At 52.7% G+C, this 20,583-nt stretch overlaps 1 protein-coding gene across 4 annotated transcripts in view; it reads right to left on the reverse strand.

Moving 5' to 3' along the window:
- Positions 1–16,859, reverse strand: part of CPNE5 (copine 5) — an 84,004-nt gene extending 67,145 nt beyond the window's left edge. For all 4 annotated transcript variants that reach the window (XM_090282314.1, XM_090282313.1, XM_090282312.1 and 1 more), the window contains exons 1-3: positions 16,160–16,859; positions 1,685–1,725; positions 854–900 (exon numbers count right to left, since the gene is read on the reverse strand). In XM_090282314.1, the coding sequence (XP_090138440.1) occupies positions 854–900; positions 1,685–1,725; positions 16,160–16,254 (183 nt within the window). In that variant the 5' untranslated portion in view covers positions 16,255–16,859. The remainder of the gene's footprint in view (positions 1–853; positions 901–1,684; positions 1,726–16,159) is intronic.
- Between the last annotated feature and the right edge of the window lie 3,724 nt (positions 16,860–20,583).

Here is a 20,583-nt window from a genome sequence, read left to right on the forward strand (position 1 = left end):
AAGGCCTCAAAAGTAATTAGTTCATTTAAATAGGCTAAATGTTTCCCCTGCAATCTGGATTATGCTTCAATTGGTGTAGAGTATTGTAGAGTGAAAAAATAAACTTTAGCCCAGCCCCTGTGCAAGTATTTCCTATGTATTTTATGGACCAAATTCAGCCCCTTTGGCCGCTTGCTCCGGTCACACCTTGAGAGAACAGGGAGCAGGCAGGAGATGCTCTGGCCAGTCCACCCATGAGGACGATGAGGGGTGGCGATGAAGCCTGAGTTACTGAAACTTCACTGGCTGCTCTCATTCTGATCATGCCATCTGGCGGGGGGCTCCCCAGGTTCTTGGCAGAGCCTGGAAGCCAAGCTAAGGATGAGACTGATTCAAAGCAGAGAAGAGTCACTGAAGGTTTCTGGGCAGGGGCTTCGCCTAACTGAACGCTCACATTAGTCAGAACCACGGGACGGCTGCTGTGGGTGAGACAAGGTGTTACATGCGGTGCCCGTGTTTCTCAGGCCGTGGAGATCTGGTGGGCCGGCGTTTCTTCAGTCTCCCGTCAGACTGGAGCCCCTCGAGGGCGGGGCCCGTCTCCCCTCAGACCCGGGTTCCCCGAGGGCAGGGCCCGTCTCCCCTCAGACCCGGGTTCCCCGAGAGCAGGAACTTTCCAATCCACCATTAGTTTCTTCCTGCAACAGCAGGACAAGACTCCACTTCTGCACACCTTACCATCCTTCCCTTGGGCTCAGATGCTGCAGTTACAAACACCAGGTGTGATGTCTCCAGAGTTGGATGAATAATTAGTGAATAAGCAGACTATAATTGGGGACAGGCTGGTGTTTCTGGGGTGGGAAAGGGGCTGACCTACCTCCCTCCACTGCTTGTTCTCCATTCCTTGAATATACATGACACATACTGTGAGGAGAGGAGGAAAAACATATTAACACACCAGACAGGCCAAGAGGAAGGTGGTGCCCCAGAGTGGGGTTGGAGGGGCAGGACCCTCAGGAGGCTTGGGCCCGGGTACAGTGTTGGGTTTGAGGGGATTGGTCAGCTTGGAGAATGGGGCCTAGAACATCAGCGTGTCTGGGAGAAGTGCCCTTTGGGAAGGGGGTGAGGGGCCATTTGCATCTAAACCTGAGCAAGGGTGAAGTGTGAGGCGGGTAGACAGGTGCGCATGATGGATAGTTTAGTGGCAGAGGTGGAGCAGGAGAGCATCTGAAAATTAAGTCATCCCTTTAAGGCTCAAGGCAGTCTCAGAAGGCCAATTACTATCATCAGCCCCCTTTACTGATGGGCCAACCAAGGCTCAGGGGAGGCCAATGACTTCTTTGAGGTCATATACTTGAGTGTCATTTCTCTGGGCTAGAACCCTGGATCCATAATCAGTGTTCCTTCCCCCAGAACATAGCCAACTGGGGCTTTCAAATGTACTGGTTTCCCTGGGACTGAAAACTTCAGACCCAGACACCCTGACCCCACCCAACCTGCTCGGTTTGGTTGTGTTGTGGCTTCATAAGTACAGGGACTGGGAAGGGTCGCGCGCCTCAGCTCTTTCTCCAGACAGTATTGGTGAAACAGCCTTGGTGCATCTGGACCAGTGCCAGACACATACTGAATGTTCAGTAAGGGGTCAAGCATTGGCTGCTGCAATCGGTCCCAATGTTGTTACTGTTATTGTTGTCAGAGCAGGACTTACGTGGGTCGGACTTGGAGAACATGTCTTTGTCCAAAAGATTCCTGAAAGAAGGGGAGAGAGGAGGAATTAGCAGATCTTGGAGGATTCAGGCCATTACTGAGACCTGGGGCCTGCTGCCTCCAGCCTGACCTCAAACAACACAGGATGAGCAGGAGGCTCCTCCTGCACCATTTATTTCGCTCATTAAAGCCGACAGCTGGAGGGACCTCAGCTCCGCTGCCTAAGGAGTGTGGCTCCCTACCTACCATCCCCACCATTGCCACACTCAGTCTGATACCCTGGATCCCTCAGCCCCTTAATCGTGGGCCAGATCTCAATTTGCCCAATGGCTTAACCTGTTCTAGAAACTCTCCTCTTACCATAGGTCTGTTTCTCAAAAATAAAGTCAAGCCATCAAAATGTACCCATCCAGTGTCCCATTCTCTCAGGCGGGGCTCTACTTACAGCCAGTTTATTCTGTGCCTCATCTGTGCTGATGGATTAATAAATTACACTTCCCAGGGGAGGCAGACGCATGTGAACAAGGTTCTTGTGTGGTCAAGTCTGGTAATCGGACTTGAAAGCATATGGCAAAATGATGGTCACAACATTTGGGGACTGAGCGGGTCCTTAACAGGTGTGAGCCCCGCTGCCCTGCCTCTGTGCAATCACAGCTCCTGCTCTTGGAACCGCAGTGATGCATCAGGCACTGTGCTAAGTGTTCTGCAAATATGAGCTCCCAGTTCTCATCCTGCCCTACAAGGTCAGTGCTGGGTAGGCATCATCCCACCTTACAGATGTGGAAGTAGAGGCACGGGGAGATCAGGCAAGGGTCTGTCCTGCACAACTGCTGTCCCTCATTCTCCAGTGACCTGCTGCGGGCAGGAAGCAACACAGGAAGTGACTCAAGCTCTCAGGGCTGCTGTTTCCTCATCTGTACAATACAGCAGTAGTGCCAGCCTTGAAGGTCACTGACGTCCTGTGCTGTCTCCTCAGTCCTCCCTATTCCTGTACACACCCATGGTTTCCTCCTCCTTCTCTTCCCAGGGTTTTCTCTGGCAGGTGGGCTGTGAATAGCAGGTGGTTTACCGTTGACTCTTAGAGGGCAGCCCTCAACCAATGATAAGCAGGAGCTGGGGGATAAATACCGTCTCCTCACGCCCCTCTCCACTCCCACTCCCTGAGGCATGCTCCAGTCTCCCAGAGGGGCCCAATGGGACAGAGTCCCAGGAAACCTGCTCATTAAAGGCCAGTATTGAACCCTGGTTGGTGTGGCTCAGGGGACTGAGTGCCGGCCTGTGGACTGAAAGGTTGCTGGTTTGACTCCCAGTCAGGGCACATGCATGGGTTGTGGGCCAGGCCCGCATGTTTCTCTCCCTCTCTCTCTCATTCCCTTCCCCTCTCTCTAAAAATAAACAATAACATCTTTAAAAAGATAAATGAAGATCCATGCTGACTGGGCAAAGGCTCCTGCACACGCTCCCACACGCCCCATCCCTGAAGGAGCTCCCTATGAGCCCCTCTGCCTGCTCAAGCTCCACCCCCACCCTTTCTCCACTGCCCTAAAGATAAGCTCTGTCCTGGCCAGCCATCTCAGCCTGGCCACACCTCCCTCCCAGATGTCCCCAGGGGTCAACTTACCTCTCCCTCCTCTCCCCTCTCTACTCTCACACTCCCTCATGGGCCTTTGTGCCCCGTGAACCCCTTTCTCAAAGAGGAGAAATAATCCACATGGGTCTGTGTGGCTTCTTTACAGCCAACTCCAAATGTTGGAGCTGGATGGACCTCGGGTCATGTGTCCACCTTCTCGTCAGAATGGAGCACAGGGCCCAGGTAGTGGCCACTCCCCACAGCAAGTAGTGGTACAGTGAGAAAGATCTAGAAGTAGGCCTTACCCTGAATCACCATCACCAAAGCTATCAGGAGTGACAGCTTGTCTGGGTAACTTGACCCCACACTCAACTCAGTCCCCCATAACCCCTGTCCTGACTTGGATGCCAAAGACCAACTGACAGACAGACAGACAGATGTAGTAGCAACCTGGTGCCAGCACATGTCATCCCCTGCTGCCTGGGGAGGCCCCAGATTGTGCTCATGAAGCACCCAGCTCCAGTCCTCAAGCAGATTCCCAGAGATGTCCCATCCTCTACTCCAGTCTCTTCATTCGGGGGCCCCTCCCAAAGGCACCAGCTAGCTCTCCATGATCCCACAGGCACACAGCCCTCTGCTGCTCCCACCACCCCTCTACCAGACCTGCTTGCAGCCTGCTGCTGCTTTGGAAACCATCTGGGGAACCTCCCAGCCCCTGGCAGAGGGCACCAGGGAAAATGATACACAGGCAGCTCCTGAAACGTAGGCAGCAGGGGCTACAGGTAAGATACCACTTTGTGTATGTTCATCCACACCCAGGTGGGTGGACCTGTACCTGGGTTGACTTTCCCCTCCTGCAGAGTGCTAAGTTTGGAGGTAGGAGCCTCTGTCTTGATTTAAACAAAGGACAAAATGCCTTAGCACCAGAGATGACTCTACAGTGGTGGAAACTGAGGCAGTGAGAAGCTGGAAAGCAAGAAAAAGGGGGGAGTAGAACTTCTCTACTAGAGCAAATGCTGTGGTTTCTCTTTGAACGCTATAATGAAATTCTATAATTACATAAAATCCTACAATGGTAAAGCTGAAAGGGACCTCAGAGGTCGCCTTTTCCAATTCCTTTATAAATCAGGAAAGCGAGATTCAGAGAGAAGGGAAGTGACTTCTCCAAGGTCTGGGTCCCTTCCAAGTCTAGGTCTGGAACTCAGGTTTAGTCATGTTTAGGCTAGTAAGAAAGAGGGTGAGATCCTGGGTTTCAGCCTACGTGTGTGTGTGTGTGTGTGTGTGTGTGTGTGTGTGTGTGTGTGTGAGAGAGAGAGAGAGAGAGAGAGAGAGAGAGAGAGAGAGAGAGAAAGCCTTATGTTCAAAGAGGAGCAGCCAGGCTTTTCTCAGCTCTGTGTGCCCTCCCAGCTGGGTGAGAGGCACACAGATGGACTAAGAAATAGAATCCAGCCACCTAGCTTTGGTGGCTCCCTGCCCAGTGACCTCAGGGTTCTCACTGTAACCTAGGGCATGGGTCATCCTGGCCACACACCCACGGGCAATGCCAATCCTCTTCCCTTGACATGGCTGAGATCATGCTTACATCCTTCCAGACCCACTCTTATACTTTCTCTTCAATTTTGCCTTTCCTGGACAGACACTGACCAACAGCCATTTCCTCTCCCCTCCAGTGAGCTCTCTCTGGCCTGTAATGTGCAACCCTCTGACTGGTACTCAGCACACCCTGGGCTGCAAAAGCAGGGGTGCATCTATCTCTCACACTGGCTGTGTGCTCCTCCAAGATAGGGACCCCACCTCTGCCTCAGGCCAGTCCAGCACCTGACTCAGCAGGGGCCTGGCAAATTGGGTAGATGATGGTAGACCAAAGCAATGGCCAAATGGGTGAGCAAGGCCCTCGTCTCCTCACCAGCATGGCATCTGGTCACAGTCAGGGCAAGCCCCAACACCTCCTCTTGGCTGGAGAGCCTAATGGTTAAATGCATGAGCTACAGTCAGACAGGCTGGCTCCACATCCCCCATGTGGACAAGTTACTTGCCTTCCTGTGCCTGTTTCCCCATCTGCAGAGCGGAGCTAAAAGCAGTTGCTCTGTCAGGACTGCCATGGAGCACTTGGACACCGTGAGGCTTGTCAGATGGGTCAGTCATCCTGGGCCAGGTGCTGAGCAGAGCAGTCACACCTATGGTGAGTGCTTAGGCTCACTTGGTGACAAAGGAAGCCCACCCCCTCCATACACACTCCCAGAACCCTGTTGTAAAGTGTGCGTTGAATTCCACCGCTCACTGAGGACAGCACCCTTACCCCAGCCTCAGGCTTCCCCCTGGCCTCCCTTCCTTAGGGACCCTCTGCCCCTCCACCTAGGTCCTTGAGCCCTATACACCTCTCTGATCCCTCACCTCGTCCACACCTGCCCCACTGTGCCTCACCCCAACTGCCTGTCCCGACAGACACCTCAGGGCCCACCAAGCCTGCCCTCCTAGCCTTGAGATGGCAGCTTCACCCCATGAGCAATGGGCCTCTCACTTCCTGACACTTGTAAGAAGGCAGATTCTCAGGCACCATTTCTGGAGTCTGATTTTGTAGGTCTGGATAGGGCCTCAGGAGCCATGTTTAAACAAGCCACACAGACATGCAGGCACGTACACACACACACACACACACACACACACACACACGCGTTGTTTCCAACAAAGGCAGTCCAGATACCATGCGTCAGGACACCGGGTCTTAGGGCCTCAGCTTCCCCCACTGCAACAACATATACATGCGCAGCACAGGAAGGCTCTGACATGATCCTCGCCTGATCCGCTGAGGACTCTGAGGCTCAGAGAGGGTGAGGGACTAGCCCATAGGCACACAGCCAGTAAGAACCCACAGAGGAGGAGACCAGGTCTTCCGCCGCCAAGCAGGGACTGAGACACAAAGGCACAGCCAGACCAGGCCCTGAGCGCTTTTTCTCCGCTTTGTATCTTCAGAGAGCTCAAAGAGAAATTTTTTCCCAATGGGCAAATGTATTTTTTCCCCAAAGGAGCATAAAACCCTTCAGCTGTCCACCCCGCAGCCTGGAAATTGGCTTCTTTTGTTCCTCAAATAGAGACCAGAGAAGCAGGGCTGAGGGCCCCGTTCCTCCCCACTGTCCCCTAAGGAGCCATTTCCAGTTTAGTAGCAGTAACAAAATGACCATGACTGGGTGCTGAGGTACAAGTCTCCAAGGCCCCAGCAAAGGAAGAAAGCACTGGAGGGACTGAAATGAGAGCTCCTAGCTAGTGCTGAGGGGGATGCGTGAGTGGGAGCCTAAGGGCAACACCCTCCCATCTGGGAGACTTAAACATGTTTAGAGTAGAAGCTGTCAGAGAGAGGAAAAACCCTGGCCTCATGCAGCCCCACTTTGAGGGGAGACGCGGCCCTGTCCTCAGGGAGCCCCGGTCTGAGGGGAGACATGCCCCCCCCCCCGCCCTCAGGGAGCGCCAGTCTGAGGAGACACCTTTGTTCTTGAGCTGAGCTGCGTGATGGACTGACCGCACCTCCCTGTGAGTCTCTAAGAAAGCCCATGAAGGTGGGTGGCATGGAGGCCCTGAACAGGGACTGTGGCTACAGCATAGGGAGAAGCAGGTTCGGGGTACCCAGCCTCAGTTTTCCTGGAACAGAGGTCCTTAATAGGCTACATGGACCCCCTGAAACCGTAAGCAATATGTGGCATATTGGTACATATAAATGCACTCTTTTTGGAGGGCTTTCATCATATTCCCAAGTGTCCATCAGGCTGAAAGTTAGGGAAGCAGGGCTTATCTTCTCTCCAACAACACTCTCTAAGCAGCCCTCCCATCTCTGACACAAGGTGGGACATTGTGAGTGTAGACTTGGAGCTTCACGGCTGGGCCACAAACCCAGCTCTGCCTGTTACCAGCTGTATGACTCACTGTCTTCTTTGTGCCTCAGTATCCCCATCCGTAACACGGTGGTAATAGTCCTCTCCTAGGGGGTTTCTGAAAATAGAGTTCATACGTGCAAAAGAGTTGGAATAGTGTCTAGCACATAATAAGCTGCAATCCAGTGCCTGGCATATGGTAAGTGCTCACTAAAGGCCTACAGACAACAATGTGGCTTCTAGTGATGCCCATGTTCCCCCCCGCTCTCCAATGCTGGGCTGGAGCAGGACCTCAAGCGCTGGCATGCCCTTGCCCTACACTGCCCACCTGGCCGTGTGGCGGCCTTCCTTGAGAGCAGACAGCACAGGGGAGCCACCATCAGGGAGAAACAGGAACCCTGAGGAGGCCCACAGAGACCCCTGAGCCTGAGGGGCCCACCAGCAACACCCCATTTCTCTGTGGAACAATTCAACACCAAACATCTGGCCAACTCTCCTGGCCGGCAAAGTAGACGAGCAAGGAATGCTACAGCCTGCTACAAATCCTTTGTTGGTTACTTAAGCTGTGACACTGTATTCACCCTACATATCAATGCCAGGAGGTAGATGTTACCCCATGCTGTAGGCAAGGCAGCTGGGGCTGAGAGCTGTGTCCAGTGTCACCCAGTTTGCCAGGTGGCACACAGATTGAACTCTGAAGCCCAAGCCCATTGGGACCTGTCACAGGAAGCAACTGCATTACCAAAAACCCAGGGTCTCCCAAAGCTCCATCCCAGCCAAAAGTGCCCCTCACATTCTCAGTCTCCGTTTCTTGCCACCAGCCTAATCAGGGCTGCTCACAAAGGAACAGACTGAAGAGAACTGAGGGGCTTTGCCCTGCCCCCGTCTGCACAGGCAAAAGGAGCCTGAGGCAAGGCTCTCAGGGAGCTGGGGAGGAGGCCACCTTGGCACCCAGCCCCTGGCACGTGCCCCTCTCCACTTTCAGATCCTGTCCTCACCCACAGGCACTGTCTGCCTGCCAAGTCTCCTCGCCAAGGTCTAAACACCAATTTTCACATAGCTTAGAGCACACTTTTTCCTGGGGCTATTTGCATTTTTATTAGGGTTAGGGTTAGGTTAGGGTATAATTATTGTAATGATTATCCCTCCCATGCTGCACGACCAAGGTAAGAGAGTATGAGCTCTCAGATGCATCCACGCTGGAATCCCCAGGCCACATGGTAATTCTGTGACCCTGGACAAGCCACTTAACCTCCATTTCCTCATCTGTGCATGGGATCACATACCTGCCTTGCGCAGTTGTTGTAAAGCCAAGTGTTTAATATAGAAATGTAGGAAGCATTTTTGAGTCCTCTCTCCCTGTGCCCCACTCCTGTCCATTAAGTCTTTTTTTTTTTTTTCCTCACCTGAGGATATGTTTCTGTTTTTTTGTTGTTTGTTTTGTTTTGTTTTACTGATTTTAGAGAGAGAGAGACATGGGGAGAGAGAGAAATTGAGGTGAGAGAGAAGCATCAATCAGATTGGCTGTCTCCCGTATGTGCCACAACTGGGTATGGAACTCACAACCTAGGTATGTGTCCTGACCGGAAATCAAACCCACAACTTTTTGGTGCATGGGGGGGGGGGGGGGGGGGCGACACTTCAACCAACTGAGCCACTTGAAGTTTCTACTTCAAGAACACACCCCAAATCTGTCCACTCTTCCTCATGCCACTGTCACCACTATCTCTCACTTGGATACTGCAGTGGCCTCCTGCCTAGCAATGTGCTTTAATTCCTGCCTCTCCATGCCCTCCACCAGTCCATTCTCTTACAATAACCAGAGAAAATTTTTAGAAGGCCAATCAGATCGCATTACTCCTGCTTAACCCTGCCCCCAACTGCTATTGAAATAATAAATTGAAATAATAAATCAAACTCCTTAGCATGGTCATAGGTCATAATCTGTAACCCCATTTCCTCTCTGATGTCATCCTCTTCCATTCCTTCCTGGGGATTTCCAGCCACACTAGCATCCCTGCAGTTTTGCAAGAATACCAAGGTCTTTTCTGCCACTGGGCCTTTGCACTTGCTGTTCTAGCTAAATCACCCTCTTTCTAGATCCTCCTTCCAATGGCTTTCTCACCCACTAGCTCTCAGCTCAATGTTAGCTGCCTATTCTGTCTAAAGCATCCCCAACAACCACAAACCCATCTGAAGAGCACTTGTCTCTATCAGACATCATTTAACTGAAAAAAGTATGTATTTGTTTACATTCCCCACCACCAATGCCAGTGTGAGTTCTGTGAGAGGAGAGAGTTTGTCTATCTTTTTCACCACTATATTCTCAGTACTTCAAACTGTGCTTGGCACAAGAAGCCTCTTAATAGCAAGTAGGATCAATATCAATTGTCAAATGCATGGATGTGTCAGTAGTGATCAACTATTGGTACCTACATTATTATTGAGCTTATTTAGCATGTTCCATTTTATACAGGACTTCACATACATAATCTCTTTTGTCTTCATAACAATCCTACAGGATGTGGACAGGACCAGTATTTCCCCCATTTTACAGATGGAGAGACTGAGGTTAGAGAACTGAAATGACATGGCCAAGGTTTCAGAGAAGGTAAGTCAGGAACTGCATTGACTTTCAGGACCGAAAGGTATAGAGCTATCCTATTGGGACCCTCAGGCACTATGCTAGGCCAGCAGAGGTGAGTGATATTAGGGGACATTAGGGGACAGAGGCACCTGCAATCTTCTGAAATCACACTAAGTCTTTTTTTTTTTCCCCTTGTTTGGGAAATTGGCAGGAAAAGAGGAAGTCAGGGGTCCAGCTAAGCTGTGCTTGGATAATCAGTCCCCAGTCAACTAACACTGGCTGTCTACTGACTGCAGGAAAATCCAAGGAGCTAGTCCTCAGAGATGCCACACCCTAGGCCTCTGTAACCCCAGGAGCTGAAGTAGCCTAGGGATCACCTCGAACTCCTCCTTGTGGCAGAGTCCATGGCTGTCCACCAGCAAACATTCCTTACTTTCTTCCTGTAAATAGAGTCCACATTGGTTAGGTATTTGAAGGAAACACCCAGAAATACATTTGTTTATTTTTTTCAGAACACAATGATGGAGAAATGTTGATGTGAGAGAAAAACACTGATTGGTTGCCTCATATGTGCCCCAACCGGGGATCAAACCCACAACCTAGGCATGTGCCCTGACTGGGAATCAAATCCGTGACCTTTTGGTTTATGGGATGACACTCCAACCAAGTGAGCCACACTGGCCAGGGCTATCATAATTCTTGGGAATGGAAGTCCAAGATAGATGAACTTGGTCACAAGCATGGCTGGGTTCTAGTTAGGACTTTCTTCTTGGCTTCACATGGCAGAGAAAGAAAAAGCAAGCAAACTCTCTGGTGTGTCTCTTTAAGGATACTAATCCCATCATAACCCCAACCGTGTGATCTCAAACCTAATCACCTTCCAAAGGCTTCATCTCCAAATAGCACCACCCTGGGGTTAGTGTTTTAATGTATAAATTTGGGGAGTATACAATTCAGTTGATGGCAGAGGACAAAGACAGTTGGGCCCTGGTGGCAACGTGAGTTGAGAAACCAGCATTGATATAATCTACCTTCAGATTCATTGTGTTCTGAAAAAAACAAACAAATGTATTTTGGATTTGAGTCACTATTAAATACTCTGTTACCTACAGCTGACGTATTCCTAACTGAAACTGACTCCTCTGTGCCCCATCGCTTTATAACCTTATTCCCCTCATCTCCTCCCCACTCTGTCTTCCCAATGGCAGGTCATCTTCAGCGATAGCCTTGAGTCTGAGCAGGGAGAGGTGCGGGCTAGGAAACGAGAGACAGTAAGCTACCACCATAAGGTCTGGATGCATGGAAGGCTGGCTGCCATCCTGTGACTCTCTGGTCTCTGCTCCTTGGGGAGTCTCAGTTCTGGGTTTGCCTCCCAGAGCCAGAGTCATCCTTAAGCAAAAAAGACCTCTCCCGTGTGTGGAAAGAAAATACCTACTTCTCATTCACATGGTTGGTAGCCAGGACCCTACTATGATCCTCATGGAGACCCCCATTCCTAGCCTCAGGAGGTCCTTAAAGCTTTAAAGTTTGAGGAAACTGAATTTGAATTCCCTCTTTCCAAAACGTACTAAATGTGTAACCTTGGTAGGTCCCTTTAACCTCTCTGAACCCTGATTTCCTAATCAGCATGAAGGGAAAATACTATTATCTACCTCATAGGATTGTTCTAAGATTAGAAAGATCCAATAATGGGTAGGGAGAAATAAAAGATGGCCCCCTAGATTCAGGTTCCCGCCCCCTGTTGTACAAGCCTGCATAATCCCCTCCCCTTGAGTGTGGGTGGGACTTGGGAATACAATAAAACGCTCACTCCCGTCACTATTGTTATTTTATATAAGACTGTCATAGCAGACTGGGGAGAGACTCTCCTGCTAGCTTTGAAGAAGTAAACTGTCATGTTGCGAGAAGCCCACGTGGCTTGGACCTGAGGGCAGCCTCTGGGAGCTAAGAGATACCCCAATCCAACAATCAGCAAGAAAACAGGACTTTAATCTTACAGTTGCAAGAAACTGAATTCTGCCAACAACCTAAATGAGCTTGGCTTGGACCCCAAGCTCCAGATGAGACCAGAATCCCTGCAGGTACCTTGATTTCATCCTGGGAAGACCCTGAGCAGGGATGCCAGTTACGCTGTGCCTGGGCTTCTGACCTACAGAAACTGTGAGATAATAAATGGGTGTTATTTTAAGCTGCTCAGTTTGTGGTAATTTGTTAAACAGGAATTGAAAAATTAATATAATCTTAGTTTGAACTAAATTGCTATTTGAATAGGTCAAAAATAGTTGAGTATAGACCACTGCACATAGCTCAGCCTAATAAGATGTGAAATGCCTACCCCGTAGTAAGCACTTAATAAATCCCACAGTTATTATTCCCCTGGCTCCACTAAAGAATGCCGGGGCATATTCAATGGCTGACCAGACCTCTTTTTCCTAGCACTGGCTTTGATAGCAGCCTCACTGCCCCCAGGCACTCCTTCCCTGAAGCTGCCCTCCCCTGCCGGTCAGAAGAAAGCCTTCAGAGTCTATTTGCATCCCTTCTGAGAGGCTCAGGGCACACAGCTCCTGAGCTAGACTGCTTCTCCTACCCCAGGGCAGCAAAACACCAACCTGAACTGACAGCAGAAAACAACATCTCTGGGACAGAGGAAACCTCTGCCCACCAGCCCCCTGCCAGCTGGAGGGGAGAGGGAAGCTGCTTGAGAGATTCCAGTGGGGTTAAGCAACACCTGCCTCTGCACTCCACCTTCCCCACTTGCCTTCTCTAAAGGTCTCGGGAGCCCCACCATGTGGAAGTGTGTTTTGCTTCTTCCAGCAAGACCCTGCGGAAGTGCAAAGGTTTCCTGTTACATAAAAAATGCAAATCGCTCTTTCTAACCAGCAGGCTGGTCCTGATCCCTGCATCTGATGACGCATAGAAACTAGAAATATAGTGCGGCCCTTGGGGAATGGGACGTTGGACAGGTGGGTTTTGATTGGGTCTACAGGGAGGCTAACAAAATCAGGAAAGGTCTAGGACAGACCACCAGAGGAAAGAGAAGCTTGTGGCTCACACTTCCTATAATGTCTGCTCGTATCTGGTTCCATAAACCATCTACCGTACTTACTCAAAATCTCTAACTGGATCAGATCTCCAGGCCCTGGGACTCAGCTAGAGAGACAGATTTTTATTTACTTTCAGGTACCAAATAATAAGCAACGTAAATTATTATTCATGGATTAACCCTCCTATGATAAGGATTACTATACTTCATTTATAGATGAGGAAACTGAAGCTAAGTAGTTTACCCAATGTCACAGGGACAGAACTGGGATTTGAACCAAGTAGACAGATCCCATATCCCATGTTCTTAACCACTGAGCCAAACAACCTGGCACTTTATGATCTTTGGTCCTAAATTCACCAAAGTTAGTAAAATACAATTATTTGGGAGTAGGTACCCCGCCTACAGCAGGGCCCGAACCTGTCCATCCCACAGTGTCATCTGCCTTCAGCAGAAGCTTCGTTGGGTCTCTGCTGTGATCCTGTCTGTGCTGAGGCTCAGATGTGCCCCTGTACCAGGCCACTTTGCTCGGCCAGAGTACCCTAGGACAGGCATGGCAGGGGTTTGGGTCCTCCCCTAAGCAACAGAAGAGAGCTCCTAGGAGGTGGCAGGGACCCTCCTAAGGAGCACAGAGGGAGGGGAACTGGTCCCCAGTTTCCAGTTCCCTGAAACAGTGACCTCCTTCAACCCCAGCTGCTCATTCCGAAGCCCCCTGGAGTTGCCACTCCACTAACCCCTCTGCTTGTCCTACTGTTCCCTGTCCACCAGCAGGTGTCACCTAGATGCTTAGGACAGGGCACCCCATAGCCTCCTCCTGGGTCCCAGTCAGTGCATGGGGTGCAGGGAGCAGGACTTGACTCTCATTAACTGGTTACCATGGAGTATAGAATATACTGGAGAAAACCATTCTGTGCAGCTCTCCCTCCTCCCCATCCTCTTCATCCTCTCCTCCTCCTTTTCTCCCTGCCCCTCTTCTCCCCCCCTTTCCCTGCCTTCTAGAACCTGAATAGTTGGACTTGGTTGAGGCAAAGAGATGGATTTACAATTTCAAGCCTACCTAGATTGTTTTCTGTCCTCCCCTCTGTTCTGGGTGACTCCCCCCTCCTCACTCCTTCCTACCAAAACCCACTTTCTACCCTCTGCCTTTCAGAGAGCAGGAACAGGCGCTGAGGCAGCCCTCCTCAGGCAGACGAATCATGTGTCCGGAGAGGAAATGGACCCCAGGGCTAATCCCAGAACCACATTCCCCAGGATCTCAAATGCATCCCTAGGTACCTTTTAGGCAAAAGGTCTGACACATCTACTTCCAGGGAACAAACAGGAGGGGCCAGCATTACTGCCTTACAGTAATCATTGTAGCTACTTATTGAGCACCGTGTGCCAAGCAAATGCAAAGTAGGGATGGGTATTTCATGATCCTCTATTTTGGTAAGTTAATTCCTCCAACAGTATTTGTCAAGTACCTGCTACGATGTGCCAGCCAGTCTCCCAAGGATGTGAGATACCTGGCAAATGAGGTTTCTTTTTGTTTGCATTTGACAAATGGGGGAAACCTAGGCTAAAAGTCAGCCCCAAGTGGTGGAGTAGATTCCATTTCAAGGTGTCTGACTCCAAAGCTACAATGCCATGCGCCCTCTGCCTCCTCTCCTCACCACTGGAGTAGAGAGTTCCTGGGTCTGGGTCAGGATGGGGATCTCTGCCCTCAAATGCTTAGACAGTTGCTTTGGGGGAGGAGGGATGGAGTCTACACACCTGCAATGTTTTCTGAGGCTGAGCACTCAGTATGTGAGTGAGCCCATGGCCCAGGCTGAGTCTCAGGACCCAGAGGGCACAGAAGACGGTGATTCGGGCTGGGTGTCTGGTGGGTGAGGATGGCTGGAAGTAGGGGCATGAGGCCAGACTTTTTAGGATGCGGGGCATGAACTGGCAGAGATGAAGGAGGGGTGGACTCTGGATGGGAAATGGGCAGTCCATGGGCTTGGAGGTGGGAGGATCCTGGGACAGCTCTGACACAGGCATGATTGAAGGCTGGGGTGGTGGGTGGCAGTCAGGTACAGGGAGGTGCGACCTGTTGAAGAAGGGAGGGAGGGCTGTGGCAGCTGTTGATGACTGAGTAGGTGAGACTAGAACTAATGGGTCATCAGGATTCTCCCAGCAGAGTAATAGCAAGAGGCAAATTGTGCTGGGAGATCATTCTGACAGCACTGTGTGTGGGACAGTGGAAGAGGCATATAGGAGTTATCACAGGAGCCTGGCACTGGGCGGGCAGCTATGTTAGATATCAACCCTCACTCTCACTCACCCTCAACCCTTCCCCCATCCCTCACCCCCCAGCCCAGGTCCTGTGGCTCTATCCATACCTCCCCACTGTGTGGAATACAGAGGTGGGAGGGGGGCCCAAGAGGGTGGGTAAAGGGTCTGACCAAAGACGGCCTGGAAGAGGATGGAATGGGTGATTTGGAACAAGGGCACAGGCAGGATTTAAGTCATTTGGGGCAGGGGGAATGGCATCCTAGGGGACCTCAAGGTGGGCTATGCCTAGGCCACAGTGCCCCTCAGTTTCAGCAAGACACTAACCCTGGGCCAGCCACAGGATGACTGCACTAGGGAAAAGTCTCCCCATCTTCACCAGCAGCCCTTTATTGCTTGGGGAAGCCTTCCCCTCAGATAGGAGAAACTGGCAGACGCCCAGCTCTGAGATACAGTTACCCCCAAAGCCTGTGTGACATAACTGAAGAGTTTGGGGTAGGAGCTCACAAAAACACCCTCCCCCTTCCCTGCTGGACTCTAAAATTACACACTCAATGATCTAGTCCTTTGGCTTAAGATTTTGTATCCAAGTTATTGTTCTTCTACTGGTACCACTTAAAATTTTTATCAGTTCTCCACACCTCTACGAATGAGTCAATCTGATCTTTTTCCAGGAGTCAGTTTCCAGGTGAAGAAAGGCTTTTAGAATCCTGGGGTCTGGGACGGTGAGTGGGTGGGGGAGGAGAGGATGAGGTTGTGGGGAGAAGAGAGGAAAGGAGGGCAGGAAGACGGGCTGGGCACACCTGGGAGGGATGGGGCTTATCACTCACTTCTCCATTTGGGAAGGATGTGGTCAGAAATAACCTGGGCGAAGACCTGGGTATCGCCTTTCACTTCCTCCCTCTCCCGCCTTGGGAGCCTAGACCCCGTTCCTGTGTCTTCGTATCTCCTCGCAGCAGCAGCCCAGAGTGTAAACTTTCGGGAATAAGGCCCCAAGCTTGGCTTCCATTCCGTCGTCCCCACCCGCGGCTCGGCAGGGGCTCTTGCCAGACAGGCAGGGATTGGGGGTGGGGTGGGGGGTGCGCCCTGGAGGCGAGGACACGGCCTCCGGGCTTCGGGTCCATGGGCAGGACGGGGGACCCGGCCAGCGGGCGGCTCACCTGCAGGACACGGTGATCTCCACCTTGGTGGCTGGGATGCTGCCCGCCAATGAGTCAAACTCGCTCAACGACGTCCCGTCCTCGGGCTGCTCCATCGCCCACCGCGACCCCACCCCAAATCAGTCAACCCTTGAGCGATTCACGCCTTGGGAGCAACTGAAACACTGGGCTCTCCCCCAACTCCGGAGCCGAGGCTGGGCGGCAAAGGGAGGCGAGAGGAGCTCGAAGAGGGGGCGTGGGAAGTGAGACAGGGAAAGGGGGCGGAGGGAGCGGGGGCCGCGGAGCCAGTAGGGGTGCGGGGGCCGCGACGAGGAGGCCAGGGGCCCAGCGGAGAGGAGCGAGTTGCCCAGGGAGCTGGGTCGCAGCGGGGCGAGGCGGAGGAGGGGCGCGGGGCGAGGGCGCCGGGAGGGACCCGCGGAGCCGTGGAGAGGGGTGTGCAGCTTCGGGCGGGGGCAGAAGGGGTGCAGGATAGAAAGGGGGCGTGGGGCGCGGGCGGCGGCGGTGGCGGGACGCAGGCAGCGTGGAACCCAGAGCACAGGGGCTGATCGCCTCTTCCTGGGTCTCGGCGCCGGCAGCGGCGGGGTTGGGGACGCGGCTGCGAGCGCCACCTCCTCGGCTCGGGCTCAGGCTCCGGGTCACCCGAGCTGCGGGAAAATCAAATCTGCCCGAAGCCGCCGCCTCCCGCCACCAGGCCGGCTGGCGACGGGGCGGTGAGCGCCGGAGGGGGCGCCTGCAGGGGCCGGGGCGGGGCCGCGGGCGGGGTCTGCGCGCCGGGCTGAGTGTGTCTGTGTGAGCGTGTCCGTGTGTGCGCGCGGCAGGCGTGGGGAAGCGGCTCCAGATGCTGGGAGCCTGGAGGGTGGTGGGGGCAGCCTGAAGTGGGCCTGGCTGTGCACGTCTCCATCTGTGCGGGTCCCCCCCCCCCCACGCCACTCCTCACTTCCCCATGGGGGCTCCACCTGCAGCAGGGAGGGAGAGGGATGTGTGACCCGAGGGGCACCTGTTTGAGAAGGGTCTAAACGGGGCGGGGTGTGGGGACACATACCAAAGAGACCTCACACACATACCCGAAGTGTTGGGGAGTTCTCTGCCGAGGGTGCCCCCCAACCGGGAGGGGGCAGGTATCAGTCCAGAAACGGACTCCACCTCTCCTGGAGAGGCGCGGGGGGGCGACCCCAGAGCCCTGAGGAGCCGCCTCGGTTTTCTAGTGAGGGCCGTTAGGTCTAGGAGGGGTCGGTGCCTGGACTCGCCCCCATCATCTCTGGCTCCTGACCGGCCTGGCCCAGCCGAGTCCACCACCTAAGCCACGAGCCAGCGCCCTCCCCATCCCTGGCCCGTCGTGACCACACACACAGCTGAGCCAGCCCCAGGTCTAGAAGCTTCCTCCACCAGACTGAGAGGGCGGCCTGAGCTCCACGGGCTTCTAAGCCACCAGCACAGAGTAGGCACCTGCTATGCACCGGGCTCTGATCCCTGTCCTGGGAACGAGGGGGACCTTGAGGCACCTCTTAGGTGGCTCCCCTCCCCAGCCAGGCCACACCCTGCCGCGGTTCGCCCTTACGGGCCTGGGGCCGCAGCGCTGTGGCAGATTCTCCGGGCTGCGCGCGTGAACTCGTCTCCAGAAAATCCCCCGCAGCCCCTCCCAGCCCGGGCCTAAGCTTTGCTGAGATGGGGCCTCCGCCGCCGCCCACCTGACGCGCCTGTGTACCGGGGGCGGGGGCGGCGCTGGGGAGTCCGGGAGCCCGAGGCTGCACCCAGGAAAGCCCCGCCCCCTGGGCCTCGTCTTTGGCAGCTGGGCCTGAACTGGTTTGTGGAGATTCTGTTTGAAGACAAGTTCCCGGAACATCAGATACAGCCAGAGTCAAGGATAAATATAAGAACACATTCCTAGGCCTGCGTGAAGTGTTTTCCTTTTCCACGTGGCACGGTACTGGCTGGACTTGGTTCTGCCGCCTGAGACCGACAGAATAGCAAGGGGCAGAGGCGCTGGCGTTCCTAGGGCAGTGGGGGCACAGCTGGGTGGGAAAGCCCCACAACGGTTTGGGCCCAAGGCCCTCTCTACGAGGAGAATAATTTGGGCCTCCTTTCCTGAGGGATGCAAAACTGAGCTTAGAATCTCTATGTCTTCTGCACTCCTACCCCCACATACCGGTCTTAGACACTGCTCCAAACGCACTTGTGGAATACGGTATTCTTTCTTCCACTAGTGTTTACTGAGTATCTGCTGTGTTCTTGGCCTGTGCTAGGGCCACTTGGGAAACTTCCTTGAGAACAATGATAACCAGCATTATATTTTCAAAGAGCCTACCCTGGGCCAGACATGCCCGGTTTTAAACTCTCCAAGTAATTATAGGTGTGAGGTATTATTATCTACATTTAATAAATAAGGAAGCTAGTGCCCAGAGAAGCTAAGTAGCTTGCCTGTGATCACCCAGCCAGGAACTTGGCAGTGTGAGAATTTTAACCCAAGCCGTTGAAACCAAGGCCTGACTCTGAACAAGAGACTCGAGTGCCTCTTTGGATGGCGTCAGATAATTGAGCAATTTAAAAGCCATTTACGACATTAGGCCCAGCTGGGGAGGGCTGCATGTAATAGGGAGCCACTGCAGCTTGTTCAGGTAAGTGGTGAAGTTCTACCATGTAACCTTGTAATGTGACAGCATCTGGAGTAGTGGCCCCTGGGTCTCTTTCTAGAAAGATTCTGGACTTATCTCTCTCTCCAGCCTCTTGGTCATTGCATTTCCACTGCTTGCTCTTTGGCAAAAAATTGTATTAGGTACCTGCTCTGTGCCAGGCACCATCCAAAGCTCAGATAATAAAGATGCAAAAAGAGCAGCATTGGTGTCCAAAGAGTTCTCAGGCTAGTGGGGACCCTAGGACATGCACCTAGATCAGCCCCAGTGCAGCATGAGGAGTGTGCTGTTGAGGTGTTACGGGCCCTCAAAATAGACACATGACCCATAATGACTCTGCCCCAGCAGTGGGAACAAGGGAGCGCCAAGGGAAATTACCAACAGGAGGTGACATTGAGGACAATGAGGATGATGTCTGTTTGGTTCTCCTAAGAATCAGACCCTGAGAGAAAGATTTGAATGGGAGCAGTGTATTTGGGAGATTAAGAAAACACTATGTGGGGAGTGTAGAGGTGAGATGAGGAAGGCAGCCAGTAAGGTGGTTTATCAAGCCAGTTATCATGGTGGACACCAGGGCTCATTGCCATTGACCATGAGACCATGCCTCAAACTCCGCCCACCAGAGGGGTGAGGGAGCAGGGCATGTAGACACCAGCTGAAGTCAGTCACTGGTTCAGTGGCTCAGGGCTGCCTCTGGAGGGCATTCATTCCCTGGCACTTCTGGCCTGGCCAGCACAGAGTAGCAATGCAGGTTCCAGAAACCAGAGGAAGCTTCAGGCAGATGTGCAGGCACTGGCAGTGGGATGTGTGGCTGAAGCGCACTGAGAAGAGGTAAAAGTTAGGGCATTGACAGGACAATGGCTGCTACAGATGATAAACTTTTGTCTGGAGGACGAGGCTGAGCAGGCACTTCTGGCAGAGAACTAGCATGGTTAAGGGCCAGAGACCTGTGTTTGGGGACCCTGGTGAGGTCGCAGGGGAAGAATATGAGTCCAAGAAGTGAGGGACCGTGATGCAAGGCCATAGGCCTTGACCTCCTCTGGGCACAGAGGTGTTTCAGAAGGGGACACAAGGCAGGCTGACCTGAAAGGTACTCCTCAACCACATGGCCAACCAGTGAGCCCCAGAACACAAAACTTACAGATCGGGCCCAGGGCAAAATGTTCACCATCCCTGCTCAGATGAATTGCTCATGGTTCAAAAGTAGCCCATGGGCCTTGCCATTGGGTGGGTCATTTCTCCTTTGAGGGATATAACTGAGGTCACCTGTGATGTCCCAACATGCCAGCAGGTGCTGCAGCCAGATTAGAACTAACCGAGGCCCTCGCCCACCCCGCCACGTAACCAACACTTGTCCCTCTGATTAAGAACTGTGAGCACGGAATGGGCCATGCCCAGAAGATCTGGAATAATTAGCATCAGCGTTTTGCCTTTGCCATCTAAGACTGCAAACATGCTCTCATCTGACCTAATCCGTGGTGTTAATGATGGCTGAGCAATTTTGAGAGGCAACTCTCAGCATTGATAAGGAGAGGAAAAGCACCACAGAGCTTTGGAAGCAGAGTTCTCTCACAGAAGCAGCTGCTGCCCTCCCTGCCAAGGCTCCGTGTACACGCTGAGCTTAGGTCTCGGGGATGGTAGGTGAAAAGGGACAGAGAAGATGAGAAGAAGGAATGTGCATGGGACAGGGAAGTGGGGCTCCCATATTGCACCTTAGAACAAACTAGAAAAAAGTGTTCTTTACTCTGGGGCAATGCAATCCCTGAGCCAGCCAGGACACATGGCTCATGGAGC

Source organism: Furipterus horrens, unplaced genomic scaffold (genome assembly GCF_987537825.1).
Source record: "Furipterus horrens unplaced genomic scaffold, mFurHor1.1.pri manual_scaffold_6, whole genome shotgun sequence".
Lineage (NCBI taxonomy): Eukaryota > Metazoa > Chordata > Mammalia > Chiroptera > Furipteridae > Furipterus > Furipterus horrens.